Source organism: Lates calcarifer, linkage group LG11 (genome assembly GCF_001640805.2).
Source record: "Lates calcarifer isolate ASB-BC8 linkage group LG11, TLL_Latcal_v3, whole genome shotgun sequence".
NCBI classification, from domain to species: Eukaryota; Metazoa; Chordata; class Actinopteri; family Centropomidae; genus Lates; species Lates calcarifer.
In genome coordinates, this window is record NC_066843.1 from 9,219,141 (window position 1) to 9,245,985 (window position 26,845).

Below are 26,845 nucleotides of genomic sequence, written 5' to 3' on the forward strand. Positions count from 1 at the left end.
GATACTGCTGGAATCAAGAGGATTTAATTACACTAAACTAAATGAACTATAACTAAATTATCCAAATGCTTGTAGATGCAGAAGCTGTCTCAAAACAAAAACTAAATTAATCAGCTTTTTGAAATTAACACGGTGAGAGACAACCATAGTGAGAATTAATTTAAATTTCTTTTATAAATGGAAAAGACATAGACCCTATTTTCACCCCAATCCAGTGCTTTGTGGCGGTTTCATTGGCAAATGTGGAAAAAGCCCTGAAGCAGCACCCACTTCCTATGTAGAACCAAATCAAATCGGCTCACTGCCTCCCTGCGGACGTGTCTGATCAATATACCCCCCCCCCCAACTACGTCTCATGCTGGCAGAATGCAGCTGTGGATGGAAACTAACAAAATTTGCTGACAGATGTGTCATACTGCAAACACAGGCTCATATGTGATACAACCATATTGATCACACATATTGCTTAATAGAGTTTTATGCATATTTATGCTGGATTAGAGGCACCGGGTGGGTGATCGCACAATGCTGGCTGCATTCTCTCTCATATTGGTTTGTTATGTAATCTGTGCGTCCATGTGCTTTTGTAGACAGATCACCATCAACAAACATATCACTCCTATTGGAAATCTCTGAAAGAAGTGAGGAAATTTGGATAAAACAGATGATTAGAGGAGAATTGAGAGGTATTCTTATTGATGTTTTACTTGTGTTCATTCAAACTTTGTGGCTTTAAGAGATATAAGGCTACAGTGTTATATTCCAGCTAATTCTACACATTTACACCAGTTCATCAAGACACTCCATGGTGCAGAATACACTTATTTTCCACAGTTTACCGAAAGAGATTGGGAAAATAGAATGAGGCGTTCTTTCCATTGCTGTCATTGAAAATGACTTCCAGCGGAGCCGACTGATATAGCATGGGGTCTCTGAGGACTTTCACAGAACTGGAGTGAGTCAGTTTGGTGAATTAAAGTAAATGATGGTGCGAGCTCTGACAGCTAGCAGCCTGGAATTTGGGCCACAGCTCCAAATTAGAGGAGCAGCATGTGTGTCCGCAGCTAAAACAGTCGAGCGGGCCTCTGCTCACCAGCTCCAGATGTCACACATTTTGGGTCAAAATGCAAATCCTTGGAAAATTCTACCTCCGTAGACCACAGATGCATCACTTGGCTCACATAAACACAGAATGATGGGTGCTAATTGTTAATCAGTTCAAAAGTCACACATGGCACAGCATCATCTGTTGAATCACATTTGTTACTTACAATCAATGCATTGACTTGATAATGATTTTGTTCAAGTTTTTATTGAAAAAAGAACATAAACAGTTTTCAACAACTGCAATATCAATATACAGTACTTGCATGATAATTTACAAAAGATAAAAAATCTGTACAGTCTCTAGTTTGTGCAGGAAGGTGGGATGACCCTGGTAGAAAAATAAAGACCTAAGACAGGAGAAGTGTCAATGTGAGAACAGATAAAGTGTTTTAATAGATTTCCTTACCAGAGAAGCAGTACTGTACGCTGGCTTCCACTGGCATTATCCAAGCATGAATGTGTCACAATAACACCTAGAGTAATAGTTTAAAAAAATAAACATCAAAGCTCAATCTTGTGTAAGACTGAAGTCAAGTGTGCTACCTCCATTCAGGATTTGTGATTGTAACTGAAATATAAACCAGCTGACCTGATCTTCAATAAGACAAAGCAAGGGTCCACTCAGAAATGACAATATAACTTCACAAGACCCGCAATGGTGAAGTGAGAGGGTTAAACTAAGATGTGTCCAAATTCTGCACGATGCCAAGAACACTGATGTTAATATAAAGAAGAGACTACGTCAAAATTCCACTCAAACAAATCGTTGTTTCAACAGCCTGTCACTGTTAGATGAGGAAAAGTTCATGTTTCAAATCAGGTTGTCGGTTGTCGGTTGTCTCTTATATATATATGTACACATTTGGCTTTGTGTAATAGAACAGTTTCTGTTGTTACTGGGAGGGGGTGGGGGGTGGTGTGTGTGTGTGTGGAGGGTGGGGGGGGGGGTCTGGTTGAGGGAGAAAATTGCACTAAAGCTTTGGAAAACACACTGACAGAATCATGCTCGTCTACATCTAAAAATAACATTATAGGCTGCATCTGCAATCTTCAAAAATGGATACTTTAAAGACAAATAATACATTTTGGCTCCTAGATTTCTCTCTAAACATACAATATGTAACTTAGCAGCACTTATCGTCAACATTCATAACCTCGGCTCAGGCTTGAGCTTCCTGTCGCATTCTACCACTGAACTGTATTGCACATTAGGACATGAAAGACCTGTTAGAAGTGGCAGTAAACTGCACAGTGAATCGCCTCTTGAATGCTTCTGCCTGTGACATCTAATGCAGTGTGTGCTCAGTCGAAGCCAAACCTCCTGAGTGCCTCCGCCGGGACTGAGACTTTTTGTTTAAGGCACACGTTGCAAAAGATGCTACACTTAGACAAGATGATAGGTTGAGGAGCATAGTGTACTTGTGCTCGTAATCTGTGCAAAATATCTCTTCCCTTGCCTTACACCATGAGAACACACCAAGACCACCACACTGAAGAAGACTGGACATACACTTTGCTAAGAGACCAGCTCATTAACAAACCATGACCTTTTTAAGCAGGTGGTTTAACTTGTCAAAACAATGTTGGTAGCCTTTAAAACAAGATTGTTGAACTTAAAATGATTTAAAAATGCATACATTTAGGTTGGCATTTAAAATCAAGTCTAAAAACTTCTGGTTTGATCAAATGTTTTCAATTGAAATTAAATATATTAAATTATTTTAGCCAGTCAAAACCTCATGTGAAGTTTAGGAAGACCTATTACACGCAGGATGTTCAATTCAAAATGTGCACTTGAATAAATTAACAAATGTAATCAACCCAATTGGCTATTCTACTAAAATGTTTAGCTTAATAAGGACAGTACACACAGAAACAGACTGCACGATGTATAAGTGAAGGCATCTAACCCATTTTAGCTTCATGCAACCTGTTAAGTTACCACCACTTTTACCAAAAACAACAGAACATGTTTGTAGTTCCTCTGTGTCTTGTGTGTGAGCTTCTGTATAGAGAATTTCATACTCAAATCACAGTCTTTCACAAACTGTCATGCATTATCGACAACAGCAATTGGGACCAAAGTTCAAGCAAACTTGATCATACCCTGTGGTACTGTTTAATCCTTCTTTATCCCTGCAGTCATATTTCTGATTCTGCTGTCAAAGGTGTTGATTCCAAAGGCAGAGAGTCCAGATTGCATTCAGAGTCTGACACCAAATCTGTGTTCGCATCTTCAAGTGCACCAACCTCAATGCCGCACATCTGCCTGTTGTCGTCCTCCACAAACTCCTCCTCCATCTCTACTTTTTCCAGAGCCACCTCGTTCTCATAACAAAAGGAGTTCCTCAAGCTGGAGGCGTTGGACTTCTTCTCAGCTAGTTCCCTTGCACTACAGTGGGGCGTGCTGGGCACCTCGTAGGTGTTGTCAAAGCGAGAATAGTCCACTTTGTAGTAGTTCTTTTCTTCGAAGAGCACCGGCTCAAAGCGGTGGCCCCACAGGATTTCGCTGGCCACGTATGAGCTCCGACACTGAGTGGTCATGGCTGTGGCCTCGACCATGCCCTCCAGGATCACTACAATCTCGAACTCTGACGTCTCCAGCTCCTGTTTACTCATCTCATAGAATGGACTGTCCTCATCAATCTCATGCACGATGGTAATCGGGGACACCAGGAAGATTCTGTCGATGCCACTATCAAAGCCTACGTCAATGTCTACCTGATCCAGAGGGATGAACTCTCCCTCTGAGGTGGTGCGTGACTTAAGGAGCTGGGCTCTGACGTGGGCCTCCACCAGGTGACTCTTCCTCAGGTTCCCCACGCGCCACATCAGGCACAGTTTGCCGTCCCTCATGGCCACTGTGGCATAGTGGCTGAACACCAAGGTTTCATTCCTCTTTTTGGGCTTGGCCATCTTTGCCATCACAGCACCAATGATGAAAGCATCTATGATGCAGCCCAAAATACTCTGAAAGACGACCATGAAGACAGCAATGGGGCACTCCTCTGTCACATAGCGATAACCATAGCCAATTGTGGTTTGGGTCTCCACTGAGAACAAGAAAGCAGCAGTGAAGCTGTCCACATTGGAAACGCATATCTGAGTCTCATTCTCTAAGTCCCCATAAGAGAGGGCCACTACCCAGAAGACAAAGCCGAAAAACAGCCACGACAGCAGGAAAGAAAGGCAGAATATGAGCAGCATCCAGCGCCAGCGAATGTCCACACAGGTGGTGAAGATATCTGCCAGGTACCGCTGGCCTTTCTCGCTCATATTGATAAACTGCACATTGCAGTGACCATCCTTCCTGACAAAGCGGCTCTGATGTTGGTGCTCTGTGTGCACCTTGTTGACATTGCCATTTCCATAGCCATTCGGGACAGCAATGGTGGCCAGCTTCATGCCATCTTCCTCAGAGGACACAATGCTGTAGCGATGGCTTCGCACACTCCCCATCGCTTCCGCCTGGGAGGGCTGGGCCGATTCTGCTTTGGAAAACAGTTTAAGTTTTTGGTAGAACCGTTGGAGAAACAGTTTTGAATGATCCCAGGGACAAACTCAAGCAGAAAATGTGAACAACAGGAGTAGATCCTGCAGGGGGGAACAGGGGAGGCTGGGCCTGTGCTTCTGCAGCCGTGCTGTGTGCACCTTTTGGCGAGGGCGGGTCACTCCTCTCTGACGGCTGGTTTGGACCTCATCAGTGAAGTGGGCTGTGGAAATTACAGACAGAGAGAAAAACAGTTTTAAAGTAATTGGTAGGAACCAGAGCAAAGATCAGTACATGTGGGTGTGTGGTTACCTGCTGTCTAAATAATGGATTGTACACTCAAAGTTAACAGCGCTATTCTTGCATACACAGACAATATGTACAGTGTATGCGGTGTAGTCAGAAAGCACAGGGAATCCATTGTTTGTGCATTATCAGTCATAGATAAAACATATTATTCAAGCACTCAAATAGCTGACAAAGTAGGAAAGGATGTTTACCCTGCTTAATGTAAGTATTAATTAGGCAGGTCAGTCCATGGGGAGCTGAGTCAAATTACAGATCAAGTTCAGCTTAATGCTATGAGCCACTGGAACAAAGATACAGTACAAGTATCAGCTCTGTGCCGATGCGTCTCTAAGCTCTATACATAAGTGAGAATAGAATAAAATAAAGTGAGGGCATGTTGCATTTACAGCCTTATCAATTGTTACATTTCATGCTATGTAGGTGCACGGTTACAGTAATATGTGCATATGAGTGGCGAAAACTTATTCACAACTACAGTAAACACCACTACACCATGTAAAAAGATTAAACTAACCTTGCAGCTTTTTGGAGAGGACTGGCGACATTCTCAGAAAGGAACAGTAACCTTGCATCATATGTAACAGAGGACAGCTAAATTAGAAAAGCATATTGACTTGATGTGTGTGGCCAGAAAAGTCCATTAAAATGCAACACCACAGGCTACAACAGGCCATGGCCATTCAGACATGCTCTGCTAGTGCCAAAATAACTCCCCATATCCATCTGACTGCCACTATTTTGTCAAAGTGTGAAGGCCTGAGAAATAAAATACACAAAAGGATAAATAAGTAAAATAAAGTCCAGCAGTCTGAATGAACTTAACAGCTCATGTTTTTTTAATTTAGTGTCCGAAAAGGAAAAGTTTTTTTTTTTTGTTTGTTTGTTTGTTTTTTGTTTTGTTAACATGGGTCATTTTATTCCACCGCCTAATTTTTGTGTCTGTTCTGCAAGTGATCAAAAGTCATGTGGGATGAGATGTGCAGGACATGGTCCTAAATCCCCCCGCATCATCTTTGCTTTTCACAACCGATGATGTCACTGCTGGGTCAACTACAAATAGCAACCTGTCACGCACACTATTGGGAATATGGGGCCTTCATTCATTCACAGCTCAAAGCATGCCAAAGGATTTAGTTTAATGGATGGCAAAGATTTTATATGATATTGAAAATGCTGTATTTATCTCTTAAGTACTACATTTATTACTATTTAACTGCAACATTCACAAATTATTAACATATTCTTAGTGAGAAAGACTTGCCAGAGGAAACATAAACTGTTTCAACTTCCTTATTACAATTACGATATCCAATTTACCTCGGGCCATTCTAGAACCTTTTCATCACCTTTTTCTTCAACAGAGTATTTGGCTGAAACAAGCAGCAAGAATAAAGTCCACACTACATGACTGAAAAGAAGTAAAGCTCAAGAGGACAACTGTATGTCCAACAAAAAGACAGTTGAGAGGGCATTTCTGTAATACTTAGACACTTTTATCCAAAGCAGTGATCACTCAACAGTTCAAACCTGACCTCTGATGCATATCAAAACTTTTGTGGTGCTGGCCCTCTCTCCTCCACTCTGTCACACTTTATTGGGTTCTTTCCCACCAAGCTTTTATCTCCTCACTATGTCACATCACCTATTACAGCAGGTCGGTACATGGTGACAGACCAAGGCTTCCAGAGGCTGCACAACCTGTGATTGTTTGTTTTGCATGTGTTCTCAATTAGTGCCAACAGCTGAGGCAGATGGAAACTGGTTACATAAAGCTGCTCTATTTTTTATTACACAAATCAATAACTATGGCCAATCATTCAGCAGATGGTGTCTTTCTGTTCTGAGCTTTCACAACATTTGTTGTTTTATATTAGTTTTGACATTTTTGTGCAGTTTAACACAATTGGTATACATTTCATTGTTTTGTATTTTGAATTTTTACACTGCTAGGCTCTTACAAAATGCAGCTTGTGCACAGATATGACGAGTTACAAAGTTAGTTCAAATCAAGGACAAGGGCAGTGCAGATCATCCTGCCTACATTCTGCAGTCTCCATTGTCCCCAAATAATAATAATAATAATAATAATGATAATAATAAAGAAATTAATAAGAAAAATATGTTGAGCAAAGAAACACTATGAAACGGGAAACCGCTGGTTTCATAGTTGAATTTAAGTTTGTATTACAGGGCAAGAGATCATGCAGTTTTTTGTTTTTCGTTTTTTTCCGTTTTCCATTGAGTAATCATCAGTTATTGCAGACCGTGGCTCTATTTCCCACGCCATATCACTCCCATAAATAGAAATAAATATTCCCCGCTTATTGCACCTACCTGTTGGTCCTCGCAGCGCAAATCTGCCGTTTTCTTGTTGTAATAAGTCCCATATGTGCCAGATACGCACACCTCCTCTCTTTTATCCTCACTGCTCTTTTTATTACGTTCTCTTAGTTTCCCGTCTGGCGCCGTAAATTCTGCCATAAGCCTCTTCAGCAACACTGAAGAAGATATTTGTCGTTGCAAAGACAGACTTTAAAAACACGTGCGCCTCTCCCCGCCCCCTGTCGCGCGCAGTGGCCAATGGGAAGCTGCAGCGCCTGTTTGAGGCTCTGAGCCCACATGGAGGTTTTGTATTATCTGTTGGGAATAAAAGTAAATCAAACCCCCGTTTTCTTAATGGGAAGCAGCAAAAACTGACGTTTAAACTGGTTGAACTAGTCGAAACCCTCAGAATCAATACAAAACTGCTTGTGATTTATGAAATTAGTCATAATTCTGAACCTGATTAACTATAATTGTAATTTATTTGCCACGAGACTAAATGTTTGTCTATTTCTGCCAGAATCAAGCAGATACACTGGGTCCTGTGGAGCAGGCATACTCTGTGGACCGTCTGCTGAGGTGATATTGAGTGCACTCAGTGAACACGAGGTGGCGGTATAGAGCTACAAAAAGGATAAACACACAAGTACTGCCGTCGCATAATGTGATTGACAGTGTTACTATAATTCATGTGACAAGAAAACAGATTTTTTTAAAGGACAAATAGAATTTTATTTGATTTATTACATCTGTGGCTGTTGATTATATTCATATAAAAAACATATCAGGTTTTGAACACTCTAAGGTCACATATAAATATATTTACAAGAGCACAACTTATCACACTTATGGGAACAGTCCACCATGCACGGCGATGTATTTCTTTGGTTGCTTAAGCTACAAACAGGTTTGGTGCAGCACCTCTTCAGTGACGTCACTGTTCAGTCGGCAGGTGTATCCGTTCCTCTTGACTGAAGATGTGAGTGGACTGCGGGAGTCACTGCCCTCTACAGGACGTCTCCCCCTGTCGTACTCCTCCGCACTGAGCGTAGGCACCGGCACCCATGTGGTCTCGTTGAACAGAGCGTAGTCCACCTTGTAGTGCTTCTTGCCCACCTTCATCATGTCCCGGAAGCGCTGACCCCAGCGGATGTCCGCCGGCATGTATGAGGTCCGGGTCTGGTGGAGCATACCTGTGGAGTCTCCGGTGTAGGTGAAGGACACCACCAGTTCAAATTCCTCCCCCAGCAGGTCGTCGGGGCCTAGGCCGTAGAGGGGGCTTCCCGGCTCCAGCTTGTGAATGATAGTGGCCGGCGTGGCGAGGACGATGTCCCGGTTCTGGATTTCCAAGTCCTGATAGGACATCACAATAAACCCAAGTGGCCGTTTTACATGGCGGACTATCTTGGCCCCGGCGACCCCCTCCAGGATGTGATTACCTCTGAAGTCCCCAAGGCGCCATGACAGACACAGGACTCCATCTCGCAAGTTGACCACTGCACAGCTGCTAAAACCCACCGTCTGAGCTCTCTTACGAGCAGATGCCATTTTAGCAACAACAATACCAATGACTATGGTGTCAAGGAGGCAGCTAAACACATCTTGAATTGTCACTACAATAATGGCCACCATACAGTTCTCAGTCATCCCCCTGAAGCCGTAGCCAATAGTTGCTTGGGTCTCCATTGAAAACAGGAAAGCTCCAGTAAAGCCTCTCACATTGTCCACACATGGGTTGATATCTACATCGCCAATGTCTCCATGCACATATGCAATGAGCCAATAACAGAGACCAAAAAAGAGCCAAGAGAGAATGTAAGAGAGGGAAAACACAAGGAGCATCACCCTCCAGCGGATTTCTACAAGAGTGGTGAAGATGTCCATCAGGTATGGGCTCCACTCTCCAGGGGCCTTCTGGAAGACCACAGGAAACCTGCCATCTTTCTGCATGTAGCGGAGCCGCCTGCCCTTCTTCCCATTCTGCCTACCCAGTGTGTGGACTGTGGTTTGGTAGGTGTCAATGACAACCTGTTCGCCACTTTCTGTGCTCATGTTAACCAGGGTTAAACTTCAGTCTTCTGTAGACAAACAGGGATGAGATGGAAAATGCAGATTAGGAATTATAGATCAAGTAGAAAAACACGACAGTGATGATAGATCAAGTAGAAAAACATGACAGTGTACTCAAAGGTAGGAGGGATTTTACTCATTACATGTGACTATAATGTAAAAGGCCCTCAGACTTGTTTGTTAAACTGAACCCTTCATGTTTGAGCAAGCAGCCTAGGTCAGTCTGTGCCCCAGGCTATCAGTGGTGTATGACTCAAGCAGTGCCCAGCTCTGGGTGTGAAAAATGTACTCCAGGAGCACGAGTTTCTTTACTGGTTGATTATTTACCAGGAGCTCCATTACAGTCTGGACACTGTCCAAATCAGTTGTGATAAAAGCTCTCCATAAGCATTTTAACGTCCACATTATAGCCAAATGTGATCGTGCAGAGGATTCTTTTTTCCATTCTGCTTGTTACAATAAAAATTCTTCAACACTGAATAAGAACTATTAAACAGTTTGACATTCAGTGTGGTGGAAGTGTTCAAGCTTATGTTTAAATCACAGTTGGGATCACTCCTTCTAAGAATCATGAACGCAATTAAGGAAACTATAAAAACAAATTGAAATCAGTTCCATAATTCAACACACTGTAAAATGATCATTGGAACATGCTATGTCTGTATAACATTCAACAGATTAGGTTGCTAATTATTTGCACTGGTAGATTAAGTAATAATGGACGGTATAGAGGGTTTTAGAAGCAGCACAGTATCAAAACCATGTTTATTCATATAAACAGTTGCAGTCTTGCTTGTTTTAGGTGACTGATTCAGATCTGTATAAGCTTGATATACTCATTTGGAAGCTAACCCTGGTTACGTTTTGAGAGAAATAATGATTTAGCTTGTTTGTTATTGTATTTTCCCTTTGCAATTTTTCTCCTAATTTTGTCTCTCTGTGACTATTCAAGCAAATTAGGCAGTTTTTCTAAGCATGTGGAATTGTGCAATGTACAATTGTGCTTCAGTTTTTCCACTGTCCCCCAAATTGCTGTCCTTGCCTTGACCACCTGCCAGCTAAAAGCATTGTGATCTTTGTTGCCTTTTGAAGGACAATGGGTGGAAACTGATGCATCTTACAGTTTTAACATACTGAACATGTACTGTAGTAACGCTTACTTTCAGCAGCACCTGCTCTTTTGCTTGGATTTTTAACTAAACTGGGTTTCCTGGGCTTTTAGTTTGTGTGTATGTCACATGATGCTGCACTGAACTTTAGTGAGCTTTTGCCCAAAATTGTCCCCAGCTTCCAGAATGCTACATCCACAGCTGTTTTTGTAACTTTATAATGTTGTTGAATACGTTTTTCTCATAATTGTTATATTTCTGTCTCTCTTACAGTGAGTGTCCCAAGAGGAAGGTCCTTAAAGCTCAACCTTGTTCAGGTATTGATCTGAGCCCGTGATGATATATGCAGATTTAGCCACACCATTCCCCTGACCCAAAGATTAAGCTTTGGGTCAGGGGAATCTATCATCTGTGGGGGAAGAACCTCTTTTTAATCAGTTTGGCTTATCTCTTTGGTTTTGAGTTTTGGCAAAGTCTGTTGCCTTCCAGATGTGACCCAAAATAATAGCAGGGAACCAGGGAGGAGACAGGAGCCTTTTGACAACAGTCCTAAAATGACTTGTGTCATGTTTTCACCCCAAGCAGCTGTAAGACTGAAAATTTATATAAGGAAGAAATTACAAGAGTGGTTACCATGAAAGTGTTCATATAATCAATGTCTTAAGAGTAAGTAAGTCCTAAGAGAGTATGTTTCGGTTAATTAAGCAAAACCTCAACCTCAGCTTGGAGCAATTATTAATGTATTTCTGTCCTCATGAGGGTAAATTATTATCCTACAACCACCTCTAACAGCTTTCACCTCCAAATGTCACTGCAAATGTCAAACTTTAACCACTCCACCTTTTTTTCAGTGACACATAGAGTACACCAGTCAGGATATTTTTATCACTTTCTTACACTGTACGCCTACTTGTGTTTTCACTGATGAAAGGCTCGCTATCGCGTTTATGTTTCAGCGCAGAATGCTGGGTAAATGTGATCAATATGTTTTTTCTAGTCATTTCCTTCCTTGCCAGAAGTCTGTCAGACTTTTATCTCAAGTTTTTATTGCTTAATTGAGTGGCCCGAGAACACGTAGTTGATGTTTATCTCGGTTTATGACAAATGGCCTCTCGAGAGCTCTAATTTTACACCTCCTGTGGTTTAATAGTGGGGAACTGCGAATTGTCTTGGTCATAGTGTTTGTGCAAAAATGCCAAGTGCACTCTTGTCCCTGTTAGATAAATCCAAATGAGATCTGTCAGTGGGTAAACAGTAACTGGAGACATAAATAAACAAAAATATGCACTGTCACGCATGACACCTTTAGGAGGAAAACTGCTCCAAAACGTTGACCATTTTTTAAAAATGCATTTTATTAAAGGTTCAAAAGATTCATAAGACAAATTATGAGATGAGACAGCAGAAAGCAAGCCATGTTCAAACATACAATCTCAAGTGTAGTAGTGGCAAGTATTGACGACATGTGGTAAATAAGTAGAGGAAAGTGCATGGAAAAATAGCAGGTTACCCATTTGACATGCATTTATAAGAATGTGAATACTTGACTCCAAAGCTGCAGTGTCACAGGTTTGAGACTGTCCATGGAGTCCATGGACAAGGACAATAACAGGTTAAAGGACAGTCAGGTCTAAGAAAAAGGTCACTGGGTCCTTCCCACCCACCAACAGTTGTATGGCACAGTGTGACAAAATAAACAGGGAAAATTACAGACACTGGGCTTAGTTGTAAAGGTCTGGCCTTGTTTTGTATTTATATCAATTTTATATTATGTGTTTGTTTGATTATATATATTGTGTTTGTCTCTTTATCTGTATCCAAATGCCTATTTTAGATTTTTTAGCATTTACTTGTATTTATACCTTCATCCTTATTGTTTTCTATGTATTTACCTTTCTATGTTCTTTCTTTTTTGAAACTGTCTGTGAAGCACTGCAAGTGAGTACATTAAGAGCTACTAACACTGCAGTCTGTGCTATGTGAAAGCACAGTGGACTCATGAACTTGAGTCTCAGTACTAAAGTAGATGACATGACTCCCAGAGAATTCCCTTATATTAGCTTATGCATTTCTTCTATGATCTTTAAGGGCCAAGATTTTATTTTATTTTTTTTACCTAATTGTGGGTTTGTGTGCTACATGTCCTAACCATGCTTTATTTATTTTTTTCCCTCCAGTTAGTACACTTCTGAAACATTTTTTTTTTCTCCATTTTTTTAAATCATGAATTTCCTAAAAAAGCAGAAGGAAATTTTCATTTGAACTCATGGCATAAAAATTAGTATAAAATAATAAAAAATCATAAATCATAAAAATTAATTTAGGATTTATTTCTGGTTGGCTATTTTTCTGTAGAATTTGTTATTATTCAGCACATTTGTAAGTTTGGTAATAGTAGGTCAGAGACTACGTGTTAAAAGAAGTCTCTGACCTACTATTCTATCATTTATTAGCTAGACCTGAGGTAAAATACAGTGTTAAAATGTATCTCTCTGCATTTTTTTGTAGAAATTTAAAGAAAATTCTTTTATTTCTCTTCATCATAGAAATTGAAAATTGCATTGCTGTCAGTATTCTTGTTTATCACTTTACAAAGCCATTTGATAACCCTGCAGATCTAACAAAAAGATATTTCAGTGTTCAACTTACTCGCAGTGTAGATAGGAGAGGATATCGGGTGTCACATAAGCCCATCGGTTCTGCCAGGCATTAGCTGATGTGTTGACACAGTCGAAGTAAGTAGTTCTGAGTTTACTTGGTTGCAGAGTGTTGGGGGCCGGCCTGGTCCTGAGGCAAAGTCTCATTTTGTTCTGATATCGCAGGAATCACTTCCCTCTGAAACCCTATTGGACAATCCGAAGAATTTATGACCTATGGAATATTTTAGAGCTTCCTCTGGACAAAAATACAAAATGTCCTCTGACTGTTTCTTTCAGGTGATGAAATATAGATTGTGTAATTCAAGCATACTTTCACAGGATGATAACGGCAAAGAAATTTTCATTGATTGATTGAGCTGGTTATTTTGCAGATATGTATATTTGAGTAATTTCCCCCGTGGATTTCCATGATTCATTAGACAGAAAGTTAACCTTTGCTCCCCAGGTGAAGACAATGTTATTGGCACAAGGATTTTCTTTGTCTCAATTGTCCTCAATTTGGTTCTGATAAGACAAGAGAGATCACCACCAGGACATGCTAACTTTTGAACCACATTTATTGCAGCCATAAGAGCATCCAAAGCTGTTACAAAGAGGTCGACAACACCAAAACAACCTTGTTGTGTTTAAAAATAGGACATGACACATCCCTTCCTTCAAAACCTGCATGACTCAACATGTAATGTTTTTTGTGAAGACACAGATAAGACACATTCCTCTGAGAGATAACCTGGGAAGAACAGTTCACCAGTCTGTCATTTACAGGCAGCCATCATGTAATGAATAAGTGAAAATAGACTTACAGGAAATAGTATCACTTTCTTTGCTAGAGTACATAATAATACCTAACTGTGAAAGTTGATAGATTTGGGTGTTAATGACATTAGACAACAAGGAAATGCAACATTGGTTAAGGGTTATGAAGTATACAGTACAAGCCTGGCAGCATTAAAGGGTCACACAGGTGATCGGGCTGAGGTTCAGGAGAGACCGTTTTCAGCAGGCATTAGAAAATAGTAAGGGATTTTCCTGTCAAAGTGGAGACCAGAGGGTGATACCCTCAGCTGTGACTGATAGCGATCAGGTTAGTCAAGATGTGAAACAAGGCCAGATATTCAAGAAAAAGAACCTGTTTCTTAATGATCCATTGACAAGCCACCCAAAAGGTGGTGGATGAAGCTCAGAATTGTCCCTTTTTGTTCATTAAGCACTTTACTTCACTGGCGACACACCTGGTTTCAGTATATGACTTCTCCTTGTTATTTTTTTCTGTTTTAGAGCAATATTACAACCCTACATCTTTACTAACACCCATGCATTTTTAATTAAATATATGGAATGCAATACATCTTTGATAAGCATGACCTGAATGACTGAATCTTAATAGATATGGAATACATATAGTGGCATGGCAACTAGGGTTATGGGGAGATTCTAGCATTATATAACATAATGAGCTTGTGAAATTGTTTGTGTAAATGACAAAACCTGAATCCATCATCCAGCTGTCAAAACAAAGTGTATTTAATGGCCATTCTGTGACAAGGCATGCTTTCCTTCGACCACACTGAAACCATGTCTCATCCCAGGTCTTTGTCCTGCACCCAGGACCGGGAGTCCCGCCTCTTTCAGCTCATGTCTTCATTAGCGGCTGCTTCAGCTTACTCTCCCGCACGATAGCCACAATTCCATTGTGATGCACAGAAGCACAGCAAGCTATAATGACAAATAGCAGCTGGGGCTACTTGTGTGTGCTGTCAGGTAAATAGACTTTTTGTTCTGACTGTTTACATAAGATCACAGAGGGACATGCTAAATGCGTGATAAAATGGATCATGCAAAGGTTTTCTTACACACTATTGTGGGTCATTACACACTATTGTGGGTCATTCACACAAAAAAAGGTCATTCACATGTAGTGTGGCTGCGTGGGCGAATGAGTGAATATGCTGTTAATCGTCACTGACGAGCCTATTTAAGTGTCATGTCGGGCTGAAATCTAAAGAAAGAGGAGATAGGGATGATGACAAACTGACACACAGCTGTCAGTCAGTCCTCACTTATCAGTCATACGCGAGATCTAATAGTCAATCCTGCAGTGATGCTTTCAGGAACATTAAGATTTCTTACCCACAGCCTGGTGAAGGCTGTTCTCTTACTGGATTTACTAACAGTTGGTAAGTATAACTTATATTTTGCAAAACAAAGTGAGAAATATTTCTGAAAGTATTCAAAACTTTGGTTCACATTTGTCTCCAATTTTAGGATGTGGATATGTTGCAACCACCTGCACAAGTCGCAGATGTCTGGCTGAAATGTTAATAAAGAAAGAATATCAATCTCAACCACAGTATGAAAACTGCACCCAAATGATAAAGGTGCCTTTCATTGAGTACCAAACTCTGGCTGTCGTAAGTGTTCCATTGTTCATTTCATACTGGATCTAACTGAGAATTTCCTCTTGTTTCTCTTTTTACATCTCTCATAAGGTGACAAGAACATGATCATTTTAATTATTAAAATTAATTGTGTTTGTGTTGAACATGTCGAAAATGTATTTTTAAAAGGTAAAAATGTATATAAGAAGTCTGTTGTAATATTCCCAACAGCAATCCATAAGTGTTGATATTTTTTGCCTAACTTTATTTATTATCTTTTTTAACAGGACACAAAGAATCTCCGGCTAATTAGTCGTCTTCAAGCAATGATAGTAAGCTGCAAGATACTTTCAAGTGGAGAAAACACAGCGCTTGTTTCAATTATTTAATTCACTCAAACAATTTTAAACCACAGGTGTGGAGAGATCCTGAGTTGGGATGGAACACATCCATTTACGAGTACAATGAAGTGGTCCTGCCAGTGGATAAAGTCTGGACCCCAGAGATACATGTCACAAATGGGTCCGTTCCACAGCATAAGAGCTTCTGACTATTATCTCAAATTCAGTTCACCGACAAGTTCCTCTGAAATGCATTTTCTCTTATGTCCGTAGAATAATGACGACGATGAAGCATGGTTCCCGTGATCTGCTGGTGACCAGCAATGGCACCGTGATGCACTCTGTGATCATAAATGCTGAGGTGAACTGTGAAGTCAATCTGTTCAACTATCCCTTCGCTGCTGATGAATGTCCTGTCGCAATCCAAACTTGGACGCATGATGGTAAGCTCAGCACATAACTTATACAAATATTAATACAATATTCTGCTAAAGACAAACTGGGTGGTAAGTTATCATTTGCTCATTTTGTGTCTTAAGATTCTTCTCACATTTTGAGTAATTGTCCTTTGTCATAATAAGTTTTTCGTGCAGTTTTGACTCTTAAGCTTTAAAAATCTACTTAATCTTTTTGATGCTCTTTTGATTATTTTAGCATGATGATAATTATGTGACTTTTATTGTGAAAAGAGCATAGATGCATTATTTTTGAGGAGGCAAAAATGTCAAATGACTACCTGTGCAAATATCATGCAAAGCAAACAATGTTTAAAAAAAAGATTTCATTTATTCAGGATGTGGTACAGAGTTGGAATTTGGTGAATTGAAGATGGTTGATGGTACCCACGGAGATTGGCAAACTGACAGCGTGGCTCTCCAGAAAAAGAGAGATGACCGCAATTACATCATGGTAAGTTCATAAACATTAGGAAAAGTCATTTATAGGTAATGAGTCACCAAATAACTTAAATAGTGGTATTAACTTTAAATAACTATGAAATGCTGTTCTCCGCACTCCTCAGGTGGGGCTGAGCATCAAATTTACCAACCCCTTCATTACATTAATGCTGCCCAGTATTCTGATCATCTTGGCTGACGCGGTCAGCTTCTCCCTGCCGCTGGGAGGTGGTGAGCGCAACTCTTTCAAGGTCACTCTGGTGCTCAGTTTCACCATGTTCCTCATCATCCTCAATGACCAGCTCCCCGGGGACAGCCAGTGCAGCCCCATCATCCGTCAGTTGGCTCACGCACTTAATAGTTCTCAATAAAATATGTGAACAGCATCACAGTTTTCAGTCTGAGTCACTAGCAATCTGTCTGTGCTGCAGGAATCCACTTCTGCATTTGTCTGGTGCTCTTGGTGTTGAGCATGCTGGTCTCTCTGGTGCTGACACGGGTGGCCAAAGATGGCCTCAATTTCTGCTGCTGCTCCAAAATGCCCTCCCCGAAAAAGGCAGGAAACAAGGAAGACAAAGAGGATGAAGGTGAGGAAGACTTGATTGTTAAACAGTTATGTGTTGAGTTTGTACTCCAATACTTGTAGATACAGAGCAGAGTTCTTGATTGCTGCTTCAATCCCTACAGAAGCCAAACCTGATATCAGTGTCGTTCAGCTGAATGGTCCAGAGGAGGACAGACAAATGCTCAGAAAAGTGGTAAAGTTCCTGGAAGCTTTTGACACCAAGGAACAAGAAAGTGATAAAAATCAGAAACTTGCCGACACAATGGACAAGATCTTCTTCTGGATATATTTCATTTCTGCGACACTGTACTTTTGTGCCATGATTTATGTGATGGTAAGGCGTACTTGTTCAGTCAACCATTTTGATTTCTGGTACTAAGATAACTGTTTGTTGTCATGTGTCAAAAAAACAACATACAGCTAAACTAAGCTGCACAAAAAGACAACTTTAACATACCTATGCAGGTCTCATAAATTCAATAATCAACAGGCAAATGCATAGATTCAGTGCACATTTACTCTATTATAGTGTATTTAACCTCACATTCAGTTTGTCAAATATTTTGATAACAATTTGTACATTTTTATATGAATCACATGATTTATACAGCACATGAAAGTATTATATAAAAGTGGGACATTTGCACGCACAGCAAAACTGTTCCTTCAGTAAATATATTAAATGCAGGAAAAGACAAATGGAGCCAAGTGTGACACTCATGTTCCTTTGTCTCCACCTAGTGGTTGAATCATTCATTGCAGTCAGCCTGGTGCCCTACTGCACTCTTTTTGCCTTCACCTGATCAGTTCCCACACAGATAGCTGATGAAATTTTAACTAGCAGGACTTCAGCTTGAGTTTAATATTTCACAACTCTATTTATGCCCACCTCAAAAACAAAACTACTGCAGCTAATCACAATAACACAATTGAAAATAAATATAAGCTATTATTCGTAAACTAATAGCAGGAGAGTTATAGTTGAATTAGAACACTCTATCATTTGAAACCACCAGACCATTTCCTTGTTATTATACTGTTTTTATTTAAAGCTGCTCAATGTACACAATCTATCATTCAATGAGCCATTAATAGATTAATAATTCAAAAATTATGGTAAAACTTTATTGTCCTTTTTGTGAAACCTAACAATTTCCCCAGAAAAGTCCTGCGTAAATGACCAGTTTCTGTGTAAACTCTGACCCAATTTTAAACTCAACTACTATAACCTTTGTTATATCAATTATAAACAACAATTATAACAGTTAATAAACAAATATCAATTATAATCAATAATAACATTTTTTTATTTATTTATACAAAATAAAGTTTGATTTAAAAACATTAACACAAAGAAAGCCATAAAGCAGTTGTCTAATGTCCACAACCTAAATTTGATTAGCAGCCTCAATAAGGTAACAACTTCTCTGTATTTTCCCAAAATGTCATTTTCACATTCATAGATGCTACCTGAGGGTCTGAACTGTCAGAAACTGACAAAACCTCAAGCCAACAGAATAGTTCATCCTACGCGTTGACATGTTTAATGCTTTAATTTTTATAACAAATGAATTTAGGACACTATCTTGGTTTAAAAATCCCTCCAGGAATCACACATTTTAACATCACCTTTTTAATGTCATTGTTTCCAGTACTTTATTACTACTTGTGGTAGTCTGTGTGTGATGGTTGTTTTGAGTGAATGGAATGTCTTCTTGTGATCTCCCTTGAGACTTCCTGAATAAATAAAGTTTCATTAACTGGGCTGTGACAGTCTTGCTTGTGGTAAATGCAGCTTACAAGTAAGGGTCTGTATGTTTATCAAGATAAAACAACAACTTCACATCAATATAAATACTCCCTGGACTTTGCAGTGATGTACTATATTACATATATATATACTGAAATAAAGGTACAAAATTTAATCTCAAAAACTATATTGTATTTTATTTGAATGTATAGAAATCTTTGGCAGTTCTTGAATTCATAACTCAATGAATTCAGAGGAAACAACACATACAAAACCCATACACCCTCAGAAAAGACCAGCCACCTTTTCAACAGCAATCAAGTAAATACAACGTGTTCATCCAATGTTGTTCTCCATCACACTGCAGATGGTTGTCACTTGTCCTCTTCACCTTTAAGGTCCCTCTGTTTTCTTCATTGCCTTTGGTGAAAAAAAAATCAATATTAATGCAACAACTTGTGAGACAAAAAAAAAAAAAAAAAAAAGGAAAGAAGGGGATTAGGATTAGAATTCAAATACCTGTTTAAAAATCTGGACACCAAGGTAGTTCTTTGCAATGCTACTCAGGTTGGACTTTCCACCCACCTTGCATCTGACATAACCATACAAGTTGGCCCATTGTAAAACCAAGCCCATTATCACAACAGCCTGTGGGGCAAAATCACAAACAGGACTGAGACATAAAACGACAATTAGCAGCTATTTAGGCCAATAGAAGTTATACTGACATCCCCACACAGAAACTGAACTGACCAGCCATTTTATCTTGAAGGAGAGGATGGAGCTGAACACAAAGATGATCCAGAAGATGGGGCACACGATAAGTCCAAGCCAGAAGATCCGTGACTCAGCACTGGATGTCATATTCAGACTGTGTGTCTGTTAACAAAAGGTAAACAAGGTTTTGTTTCATTCTTTTTGAAAAAAAAAAACAGAACATTCTTTGGAAATGCATGTCCAATGTCCCCATTGTGCCACATGATATTTCTAGAGGAAGACAATGCAGTTGTTTTATGTTACACTATGTTCCATTGTCTAACAGGGTCATCCAGCTACATTACATGGTAAAAATGCTAAATAAATCTTACATTGGCACTTACAGTGCTGCAAAGTGCAGTTAGTGTGTAAAATAATAGATGCATGCACAATATATTACAAAAACTGCAAACAGGAATGCAGTTGCCTTTGTATTACCCCTCTATTTACTGAACTGGCTATTACTTTACAAAAAGCTGGGGTCATTTGCTGCCATGGTCACATTTAATTGTAAAAAAGAAATATAATATGGCTGTTTAACTATCCAACTGTACATCTTCCACGTGAGAAACCTTATATTCTCGAGCTGAAAAGAGCCCTGAGCAAATACCAACAAGGCAATACCAAGCTTCTGCTTACCTTTCTTGACTCAAACACCCAGTGGCTCTTTCCATCTTCATCCACTTTATTCCACCACCGAAGGCCCACCAACAACCTGCCAGAGACGTTCTTAACAAAAAAGGAATCCATCTGTAAATGAAAACCTGGTGCTTTGATTTTATTTGTTCTCCCATAAACAACATGTACATCATGCACTTCTCCAAATTCTCAAAAAAGAAAAAGTAAGAAAACAAAAACTACATCCAACATGGGACATGAACCTGCAAAGATAAAACATATAAAATAAAATGTGATTAATTGATTAGTCTACTATATATTTTTAATCGGGCATAAAATTAACTGGAGAACCAATCTTTTCAGTAATTCAGTAATTTCCAGCAAAAATACCAAATAATAGTTTCTTTATTTTGAGGATTTGATGCTTCTGACTTGTACTGGGGTTGAGACTGTCGGTCATTCAAGTGGAGCATGTTACACAAGCACAGGGGACTGATACAGGGCAAATTAGTAAGAGTTAATATAATTTATTTCCATAGTTGCTCACCTTGACAGTCCAGAAGTCACAAGACAACAGGAGGATGATTGTGACCATACAGACGATGAAACGACTGCTAAAGATGTCGCACAGTAAGTAGACCAAGATGGCACTTGTTCGGAAGAAGAGGTGGAAGAATGAAGCCATAGGATGCCTGAAACAAAAATGTCATTTTAATCTTTGTAGTTAAAGTAAAACGTTAGGTCAGAATACAGGACAGGTGACTATAACCACAAAAGTAGCACATCTCACCTAATTTTAGATTTTTTTAGCTTGGTGTGATCGTCATCTTCACCAAAAAGAGGAGCGTCCTGAGATTCCTGACAACATGCAAACATTAGCAGGTTAACGCTAAAGCTGCACACACCTGGAAACTACCTGTTTCACCGTCGTAGTTCTAAATTTACATCTTAAAGTCATGAATATTTAGATCTAAAATATAGGTTAGGACGTAGTGCATCACATACAAACAAATATTTTTCTCTAAATTCTCATACAATCTATTTTAGTACGATTACCTGTCTCAGCATTCTGATTTTGACACTTTAGGCATGTATTTCCTGGTGACGTGGGTGTAAACAAAACCGTGTGCTAAGGACCCCAGCCGGGTATGGCATTAAATTTGCCTGACTTAAAGGTAAGCTTGTCCTGCTAAAATAAATGTCACTTGTAATTGATGTAATGTAAATACGTACTTTCTTTACTACGTTTGGTTAATTGACTATTTGCATATATTTTGTCGTTTATTAGGGCTACTTCTAACAATTGTCAATCTGCTGGTTGTTTTCTTGATATATCCAACAATTATTGGGAATATACGATCAGAAAACCGTGTAATTTGTACGTTTTATTCTCCTAAGTAATGTTCAAAATGTCCAAAAGCCAAAGGCATTTAGTGTATTATAATGTAACACAAGAAGAATATCAAAACATATAGGCTGGAACTAGGTAATGTTTGGTATATTTACTTGAATAAAGATTTAAACAATTAATTGTTTATCAGTACCCTATTGTTGCAAATTAATTCTCTATTTACCAATCAATCAACTTATTGTTCCGTTCAAATTAAAATCTGTTTTTAATGTAGTTGCCAACTAGATGTAGCAGACTAGCTGGGTCTTTCAGAATACATTATTATGTTGCCTTGGGTCTGTAATAATAGTAACAATGCTAATAATTAGAAGAAGAGGTAGCACAATAAATCATTCCCTTTCATTCAGCTTATTTTATTGCTTATTTTATACCCCTATTAAATGTGCATACCTAGTCAAAAGCATTTGTGCAAGATTCAGCTTCACAGTGATTTTTTTTTTTTTTTTACCTTTTGAAAATAACATTGTGAATACATTTACATTGTCAAATGTACAGGTTATTACGTAACGAGCGATATAATGCGATGTCAGTCATTATCTACCTTATAAACAAAAAGTAATAACAACTTTGTTATAGAGAAGCATCGTCAAAACAGAGAACAATTTATACAAACAGTTTTATAATGTCAAAACAGTTGGCTTGATGCCTTTTCTCTTCCTGCAGCCTTATGAGGTCAGAAAAACCTCAAACAGACTGGCAACTGAATGCATGCGGTAAAAGATGCCAAAAGGAAGTCCAACATTGACAATAGCAGCCCACATGTTGAAGTTGTAGAATTTACTCTCAGTGTCAAGATCAAACTGGGGACGAGCACCAAATGCCGGCATGATCCACAGCTGTCAAAGAAAGAAACAAGAAAGCAGGTTGAGTATTTGATGAATTTTCAGTAAATTTGGGGCATTGAGGGAGAATGGTACTCACTATGATGTTGCCCATCAGCAGAAACGCACAGACCTCCTTCAACACCCGCCTCTTCCATGACAGTTTGGGTCTATGCTCAGGTGTGTGGGCATGTAAGCTGTGCTCTGTGGGTGCTGGGCTGGGCTTTGTGTCCATGTCTGGTGCTTCAAGGTTGCTCAGCTCTTTGCTTGGCTGCAGCACGTACGGATTTGCAACCACAGTGACCGGGTGCACCTCATGGAAGGGCTCCCGATGCAGACCTTCGATTATGAAAAAGTTCTGCAGACCCATCTGGATCACCATCAAGATAGCCCAGGCCAGGTTGAGACTATTTAGGTAGCCTTTGACTCCGGTTCCAATCATGGCTATAATGGTGAAATAGCTGATGATGAATTGTCCCAGTGAGGCTCCCACCAGCAGCCCCACATCCAGGCTGCGCGTGGGGTTTTTCTCGGACACGTGCTCCCTGTGGTCCACCTTGTAGATCGCGCAACCAATCACAGAGGAAACGGACATTGTGGTCACTATGACTATATTCATGACAAAGTGCATCATGAGAGCTTTGTCTCTCTTGTAATCATTATTATCGTCCTTTTTAATTTCCATCTCGTATGAGATGAAGGTTGCCAGACCTGCCACCACTAAGAGAATTCCCGTTACAGGAGCAAGAAATATATCCTGCAGGCGGAATTTGATGTTGTGGTGGCCATGTTCATCTGCTACTCGGCTCACATTTTTCCACATGACGTAGGCCATGGCAGAAGCAAAGAGACTGTACTCTATATTGAAGGGGTACAAGTAGTAGTAGGCCTCCTTGAAGATGCTGCATGAGCTGTGGCTGCACTTGCACTTACTGTCGCCATAACCTGCTGCAAGACGTGACAGGAAGAGAGAAGCATTATGTTGTGATATTGTTATCGTTTTATTGAATCTACTCTATTGCTTAACATGCTTTATTTACCTCTATTGATATACAAGCTTCGTCCATGGAGTTTGGTGGTGTTGTAGCTGGGATCCTCAGGAACTGTTGTTTGGTGAAGGGACTCCTCCATGACCGCTGTCATCCACACGACCAGATTTGTGGAGAGGGTGAGCATGAGCCCACAGCTAAGTGAAAAATCAGTGAAACAAGAGGAAATAATGATCAGAGACTGTAACAGCAGCAGAAAACATTATCTGCTTTAACAGGCAATGTCCCATAATTAATCATTTAAGTCATGGTTTTAAGCAAAATGCCAAAAAGTTACTGGTCTCAGCTTCAGCAGATGTGAACATTTTCTGGTACTCTCAATTCTCTATAATAGTAAACTGAATACCTTTGAGTTTTTGAATGTTCATTAGATAAAACAACTGATTTAAGCTAGAACTCTGAGAAATTGGGGCAATCATTTTCACTATTTTACTATAACAATTAATTGATGTAGAAAAAATAATCCCCAGATTCATTGATAATGAAATAATCACTGGTTGCAGCCCTTTTACAGCTTACAGTAATAAACATAGAATAGTAATTATACCTTTTCAAAATCTAGAAATGAAGAGAAATATCTGTTTTTGGTAATGAAACAACACCAGTCCAGTAGTTGAAACTTGAGTGTAAATACTTTCAATTGCTCAGGCCACTCTCAGTTTCTTTGACAGCAATTATTAAAGGGGAAGAATTCATTTTTGTACCCTTGGGGATAACATGTTTACAAAGACAGTGAGTGATGGGAAAAAAAGAGAAAGGAAATCCATTAATCACCTACCGTGTAAAGTTCCTTTGTAGCTGCACACAATCCTTGGCATGGACCCACAAGAAGTATGTCTGCAAATTGATTTCACAATTATCTCAATTAACCATAAAGACTCTAGAGACTGCAGTGTAATCTGTCTGGCATGCTGGGATTTTTTTGCCAGTTTACCTGCACAAGAATGAATACAAATTGCACCACAGGGAATGCAACCTTAACACCAGAATCACAGTGGAGGTAGCCTACATAGCTGGCTATCTTGAAAATGTCCATGATAATACTGAGCAGTCCAAACAGCACAAGTCCTCCTGAAGGAAAAAAACATGTAGAACAGGGGAATTTAAAGGAAGAACATTCAGAATTGCCTGTAAATAAAACACTTGATCATAAAGCAAATGGAACATTTACTGTACTTACCCCTGAGCCATATTGGTCCAGCATGGGCATCCTGGTAAACAATAGCAGTTTCTGTTGTGGCTGTGTAGATCACATAGTAAATCATCCAGATAGAAGTGAGGAGGAGGAGGATAATGAGATAAATCTGCAGGTCAGTGTTTTTGATGTTGACGTCGTCACGAGCGCTGCCAGTGGCCAAGGCGCAGCCCAGTATCAAAACGTTCACACAGATGATCCCAGACAGCATCCACCCCCAGTTTCGGCCCCTCTCCCTCGCAGCTCCATAAGAAGAGATGTTCAGGTCGGGTCCACGTGTGCTCCCCACTTGACTCCCCGCGTTGACATTGTTGGACAGGTGGACCTCCTCTGTTTCCCTGTCTTTGGCCGTCATCCTGCATGGTTCACAGGGATTGCCATCGGTCAAACACTTGCAGGGGTGGCCAGTGTTCAAACACATGACTCTTCTCCCTAAGATCTATTCACAAATGAGTTGTTTGTTGTTTGCATCTGGCTGCATTTGAGACATTACAGGTTTAACAGCTACACCCACTCACTGGCTCCCTTTAAAGGCAGATCCCGCCCAAGTGAAACTTTTCCATCAGCATAATTGTCACCCTGTTGGTGCTACACAAAAGAGCAGTTTCAAATCAACAAATGGGATTTCATTTCCTTTTCTGTTATTTTGGCAAGCAATGTATGTTAACAAGGCTGTGGTGAATAAGAATCCACAATCATGTTTATGTGGAGCAGCTGTGACATTTTCTTGGAAAAGTCATCCATAATATCTCTCTCCATCTCTGATAAAAATCAAGAATAACACCAGAACAATTGAAATATCTGTGTAATAATGTAAAAATAGCTCTTATTATTCACCAAAATTGAGCTCCCCAAAAGTTCAACAAAGCAGTGACCTTCTAGAAATACAGAGAAGGTTTCAGGATACCTGTAAGCCTACCTGATGTAGTGTGATCCTGAGGCACAGTCTAATCTGTTGTGGCTTTTATATGCCTCCAAAAACACAGTGGTTTACTGTACAGAGTCATAAATGTCAATAAATCTGTTATGAACAATACCATATTATTACCAAACACAGTGTGTTTTGCACAAAATATTCATGTAAAGTTCAAAAGATGTTTCTAGGAAAAACCCATTCTCACAAATTCCAAAATACATAAAAACCGGTTCCTTTTCAAATACACAGCAGTTTTTTGATTTTATACATACATTTTTAAGGCCAGTCACTTGTTATAAAAGTTCGTACACAATAAGTGCTTAAGTTGCTATATGCTAAACAAAACTTTGTGACATTAATCAGCAGCAATCTTTTTTTTTTCATTGTCTTTTTCATTTGCAGATACTTAGGTATCTGCAAATGCAAAGGTTTTATGGGTTCTGTTATCATTGTTTTATTCAGCTTAATCCCATTTTTTAGCAGCTGACCACACGCCTTACATTCTAAATGTGATCTAAATTCTCTAAGTAGGCGTAGCACGCGTTATTCGCCTATCTTTTTGACTCAGTGCTTGAAGGGAATACTTTCAGCTCTTTAATGCTATTCATTGGTTAGTAAAGAGATGGGTTAAAATGCCTGAGGTGTAGTACTTAAAAGCCAGGCCACTATCTGTGCCTATTGTCATGGAAGTTTCAATTGTGTAGTATGTCTGAGAACTCCATTCTCTGAGCCACTGGTTCAACTATGCTTATTTTAGAGCACTGCTAAATGTATATCCTTTTCACCAGGGTGGGGCTGACGGCAGAGGTACTTTTTTATTGCAACACTCCATCATGAAATCCATCTTTGTCTGCACGCATATTTCCTAGTAAATCTAAATTGAACGTGAGGACAATGGTTTATTGAGAAGAACACGGAAAAAACAAAATGTCACAAGAGTTCTTCTGTTTCTTTCCCATGTGTCATTCACAAGGGGACATCTCCAGTAATGCTTGCATGTTCTCAGCTATCAGGGCTCATCGTTTCCAGAGCAAGCTTACACAGCCTTTGGTTTTGTTTTAAGATTCATTCCTGTGAATGAG

The 26,845-nt window shown here is 39.6% G+C and overlaps 5 protein-coding genes across 8 annotated transcripts; 1 reads left to right on the top strand and 4 right to left on the bottom strand.

Moving 5' to 3' along the window:
- Positions 1-1,293: 1,293 nt before the first annotated feature.
- On the bottom strand, positions 1,294-7,848 carry LOC108902697 (inward rectifier potassium channel 2). The gene is made up of 2 exons (XM_018704660.2): positions 7,241-7,848; positions 1,294-4,820 (listed from the first exon to the last, which is right to left on the bottom strand). Exon 2 carries the CDS (start codon positions 4,564-4,566, stop codon positions 3,250-3,252), a length of 1,317 nt encoding a protein of 438 aa, XP_018560176.1. The 5' UTR covers positions 4,567-4,820; positions 7,241-7,848; the 3' UTR covers positions 1,294-3,249.
- An 87-nt stretch (positions 7,849-7,935) lies between these two features.
- On the bottom strand, positions 7,936-13,188 carry LOC108902698 (inward rectifier potassium channel 16). Its single transcript, XM_018704661.2, has 2 exons — positions 13,057-13,188; positions 7,936-9,306 (listed from the first exon to the last, which is right to left on the bottom strand). Exon 2 carries the CDS (start codon positions 9,278-9,280, stop codon positions 8,126-8,128), a length of 1,155 nt encoding a protein of 384 aa, XP_018560177.1. The 5' UTR covers positions 9,281-9,306; positions 13,057-13,188; the 3' UTR covers positions 7,936-8,125.
- A 1,916-nt stretch (positions 13,189-15,104) lies between these two features.
- LOC127143031 (5-hydroxytryptamine receptor 3A) lies at positions 15,105-18,259 on the top strand. Its single transcript, XM_051074093.1, has 9 exons — positions 15,105-15,244; positions 15,333-15,478; positions 15,733-15,777; positions 15,861-15,967; positions 16,060-16,229; positions 16,580-16,695; positions 16,808-17,018; positions 17,114-17,269; positions 17,370-18,259. The coding sequence occupies exons 1-9, from the start codon at positions 15,169-15,171 to the stop codon at positions 17,624-17,626; spliced, it is 1,284 nt and encodes a 427-aa protein (XP_050930050.1). The 5' UTR covers positions 15,105-15,168; the 3' UTR covers positions 17,627-18,259.
- A 908-nt stretch (positions 18,260-19,167) lies between these two features.
- zgc:112148 (uncharacterized protein LOC550424 homolog) lies at positions 19,168-21,510 on the bottom strand. The gene is made up of 7 exons (XM_018704664.2): positions 21,428-21,510; positions 21,162-21,229; positions 20,919-21,063; positions 20,393-20,482; positions 19,751-19,876; positions 19,517-19,645; positions 19,168-19,417 (listed from the first exon to the last, which is right to left on the bottom strand). The coding sequence occupies exons 1-7, from the start codon at positions 21,437-21,439 to the stop codon at positions 19,391-19,393; spliced, it is 597 nt and encodes a 198-aa protein (XP_018560180.1). The 5' UTR covers positions 21,440-21,510; the 3' UTR covers positions 19,168-19,390.
- Positions 21,511-22,119: 609 nt separating this feature from the next.
- Positions 22,120-25,819, bottom strand: LOC108902695 (proton channel OTOP2). Of its 4 annotated transcripts, none has more exons than XM_018704657.2 (7): positions 25,755-25,819; positions 24,833-25,203; positions 24,587-24,723; positions 24,431-24,489; positions 23,644-23,789; positions 22,704-23,551; positions 22,120-22,618 (listed from the first exon to the last, which is right to left on the bottom strand). In XM_018704657.2, the coding sequence occupies exons 2-7, from the start codon at positions 25,200-25,202 to the stop codon at positions 22,448-22,450; spliced, it is 1,731 nt and encodes a 576-aa protein (XP_018560173.1). In that variant the 5' UTR covers position 25,203; positions 25,755-25,819; the 3' UTR covers positions 22,120-22,447. The 4 variants fall into 4 exon arrangements, with proteins under 4 accessions (XP_018560173.1, XP_018560174.1, XP_018560170.1 ...); XM_018704658.2 differs by having other exon boundaries at positions 25,767-25,808; XM_018704654.2 differs by having other exon boundaries at positions 24,833-25,286; positions 25,767-25,778.
- Between the last annotated feature and the right edge of the window lie 1,026 nt (positions 25,820-26,845).

Coding starts and splice junctions, on each gene's coding strand:
- LOC108902697 (XM_018704660.2), bottom strand. CDS start 4,566: ATGGGGAGTGTGCGAAGCCATCGCTACAGCATTGTGTCCTCTGAGGAA.
- LOC108902698 (XM_018704661.2), bottom strand. CDS start 9,280: ATGAGCACAGAAAGTGGCGAACAGGTTGTCATTGACACCTACCAAACC.
- LOC127143031 (XM_051074093.1), top strand. CDS start 15,169: ATGCTTTCAGGAACATTAAGATTTCTTACCCACAGCCTGGTGAAGGCT. Junction 15,778..15,860: donor GTCGTCTTCAAGCAATGATA/GTAAGCTGCAAG, acceptor TTTAAACCACAG/GTGTGGAGAGATCCTGAGTT. Junction 15,968..16,059: donor GAGATACATGTCACAAATGG/GTCCGTTCCACA, acceptor TTATGTCCGTAG/AATAATGACGACGATGAAGC.
- zgc:112148 (XM_018704664.2), bottom strand. Junction 20,483..20,918: donor GTGACTTCTGGACTGTCAAG/GTGAGCAACTAT, acceptor TTTTTTGTTAAG/AACGTCTCTGGCAGGTTGTT. Junction 19,877..20,392: donor GGGTGTTTGAGTCAAGAAAG/GTAAGCAGAAGC, acceptor TTTTGTTAACAG/ACACACAGTCTGAATATGAC.
- LOC108902695 (XM_018704654.2), bottom strand. CDS start 25,268: ATGTGTTTGAACACTGGCCACCCCTGCAAGTGTTTGACCGATGGCAAT. Junction 24,490..24,586: donor TTGTATTCATTCTTGTGCAG/GTAAACTGGCAA, acceptor ATCAATTTGCAG/ACATACTTCTTGTGGGTCCA. Junction 22,619..22,703: donor TGCTGATGGGCAACATCATA/GTGAGTACCATT, acceptor TTTCTTTGACAG/CTGTGGATCATGCCGGCATT.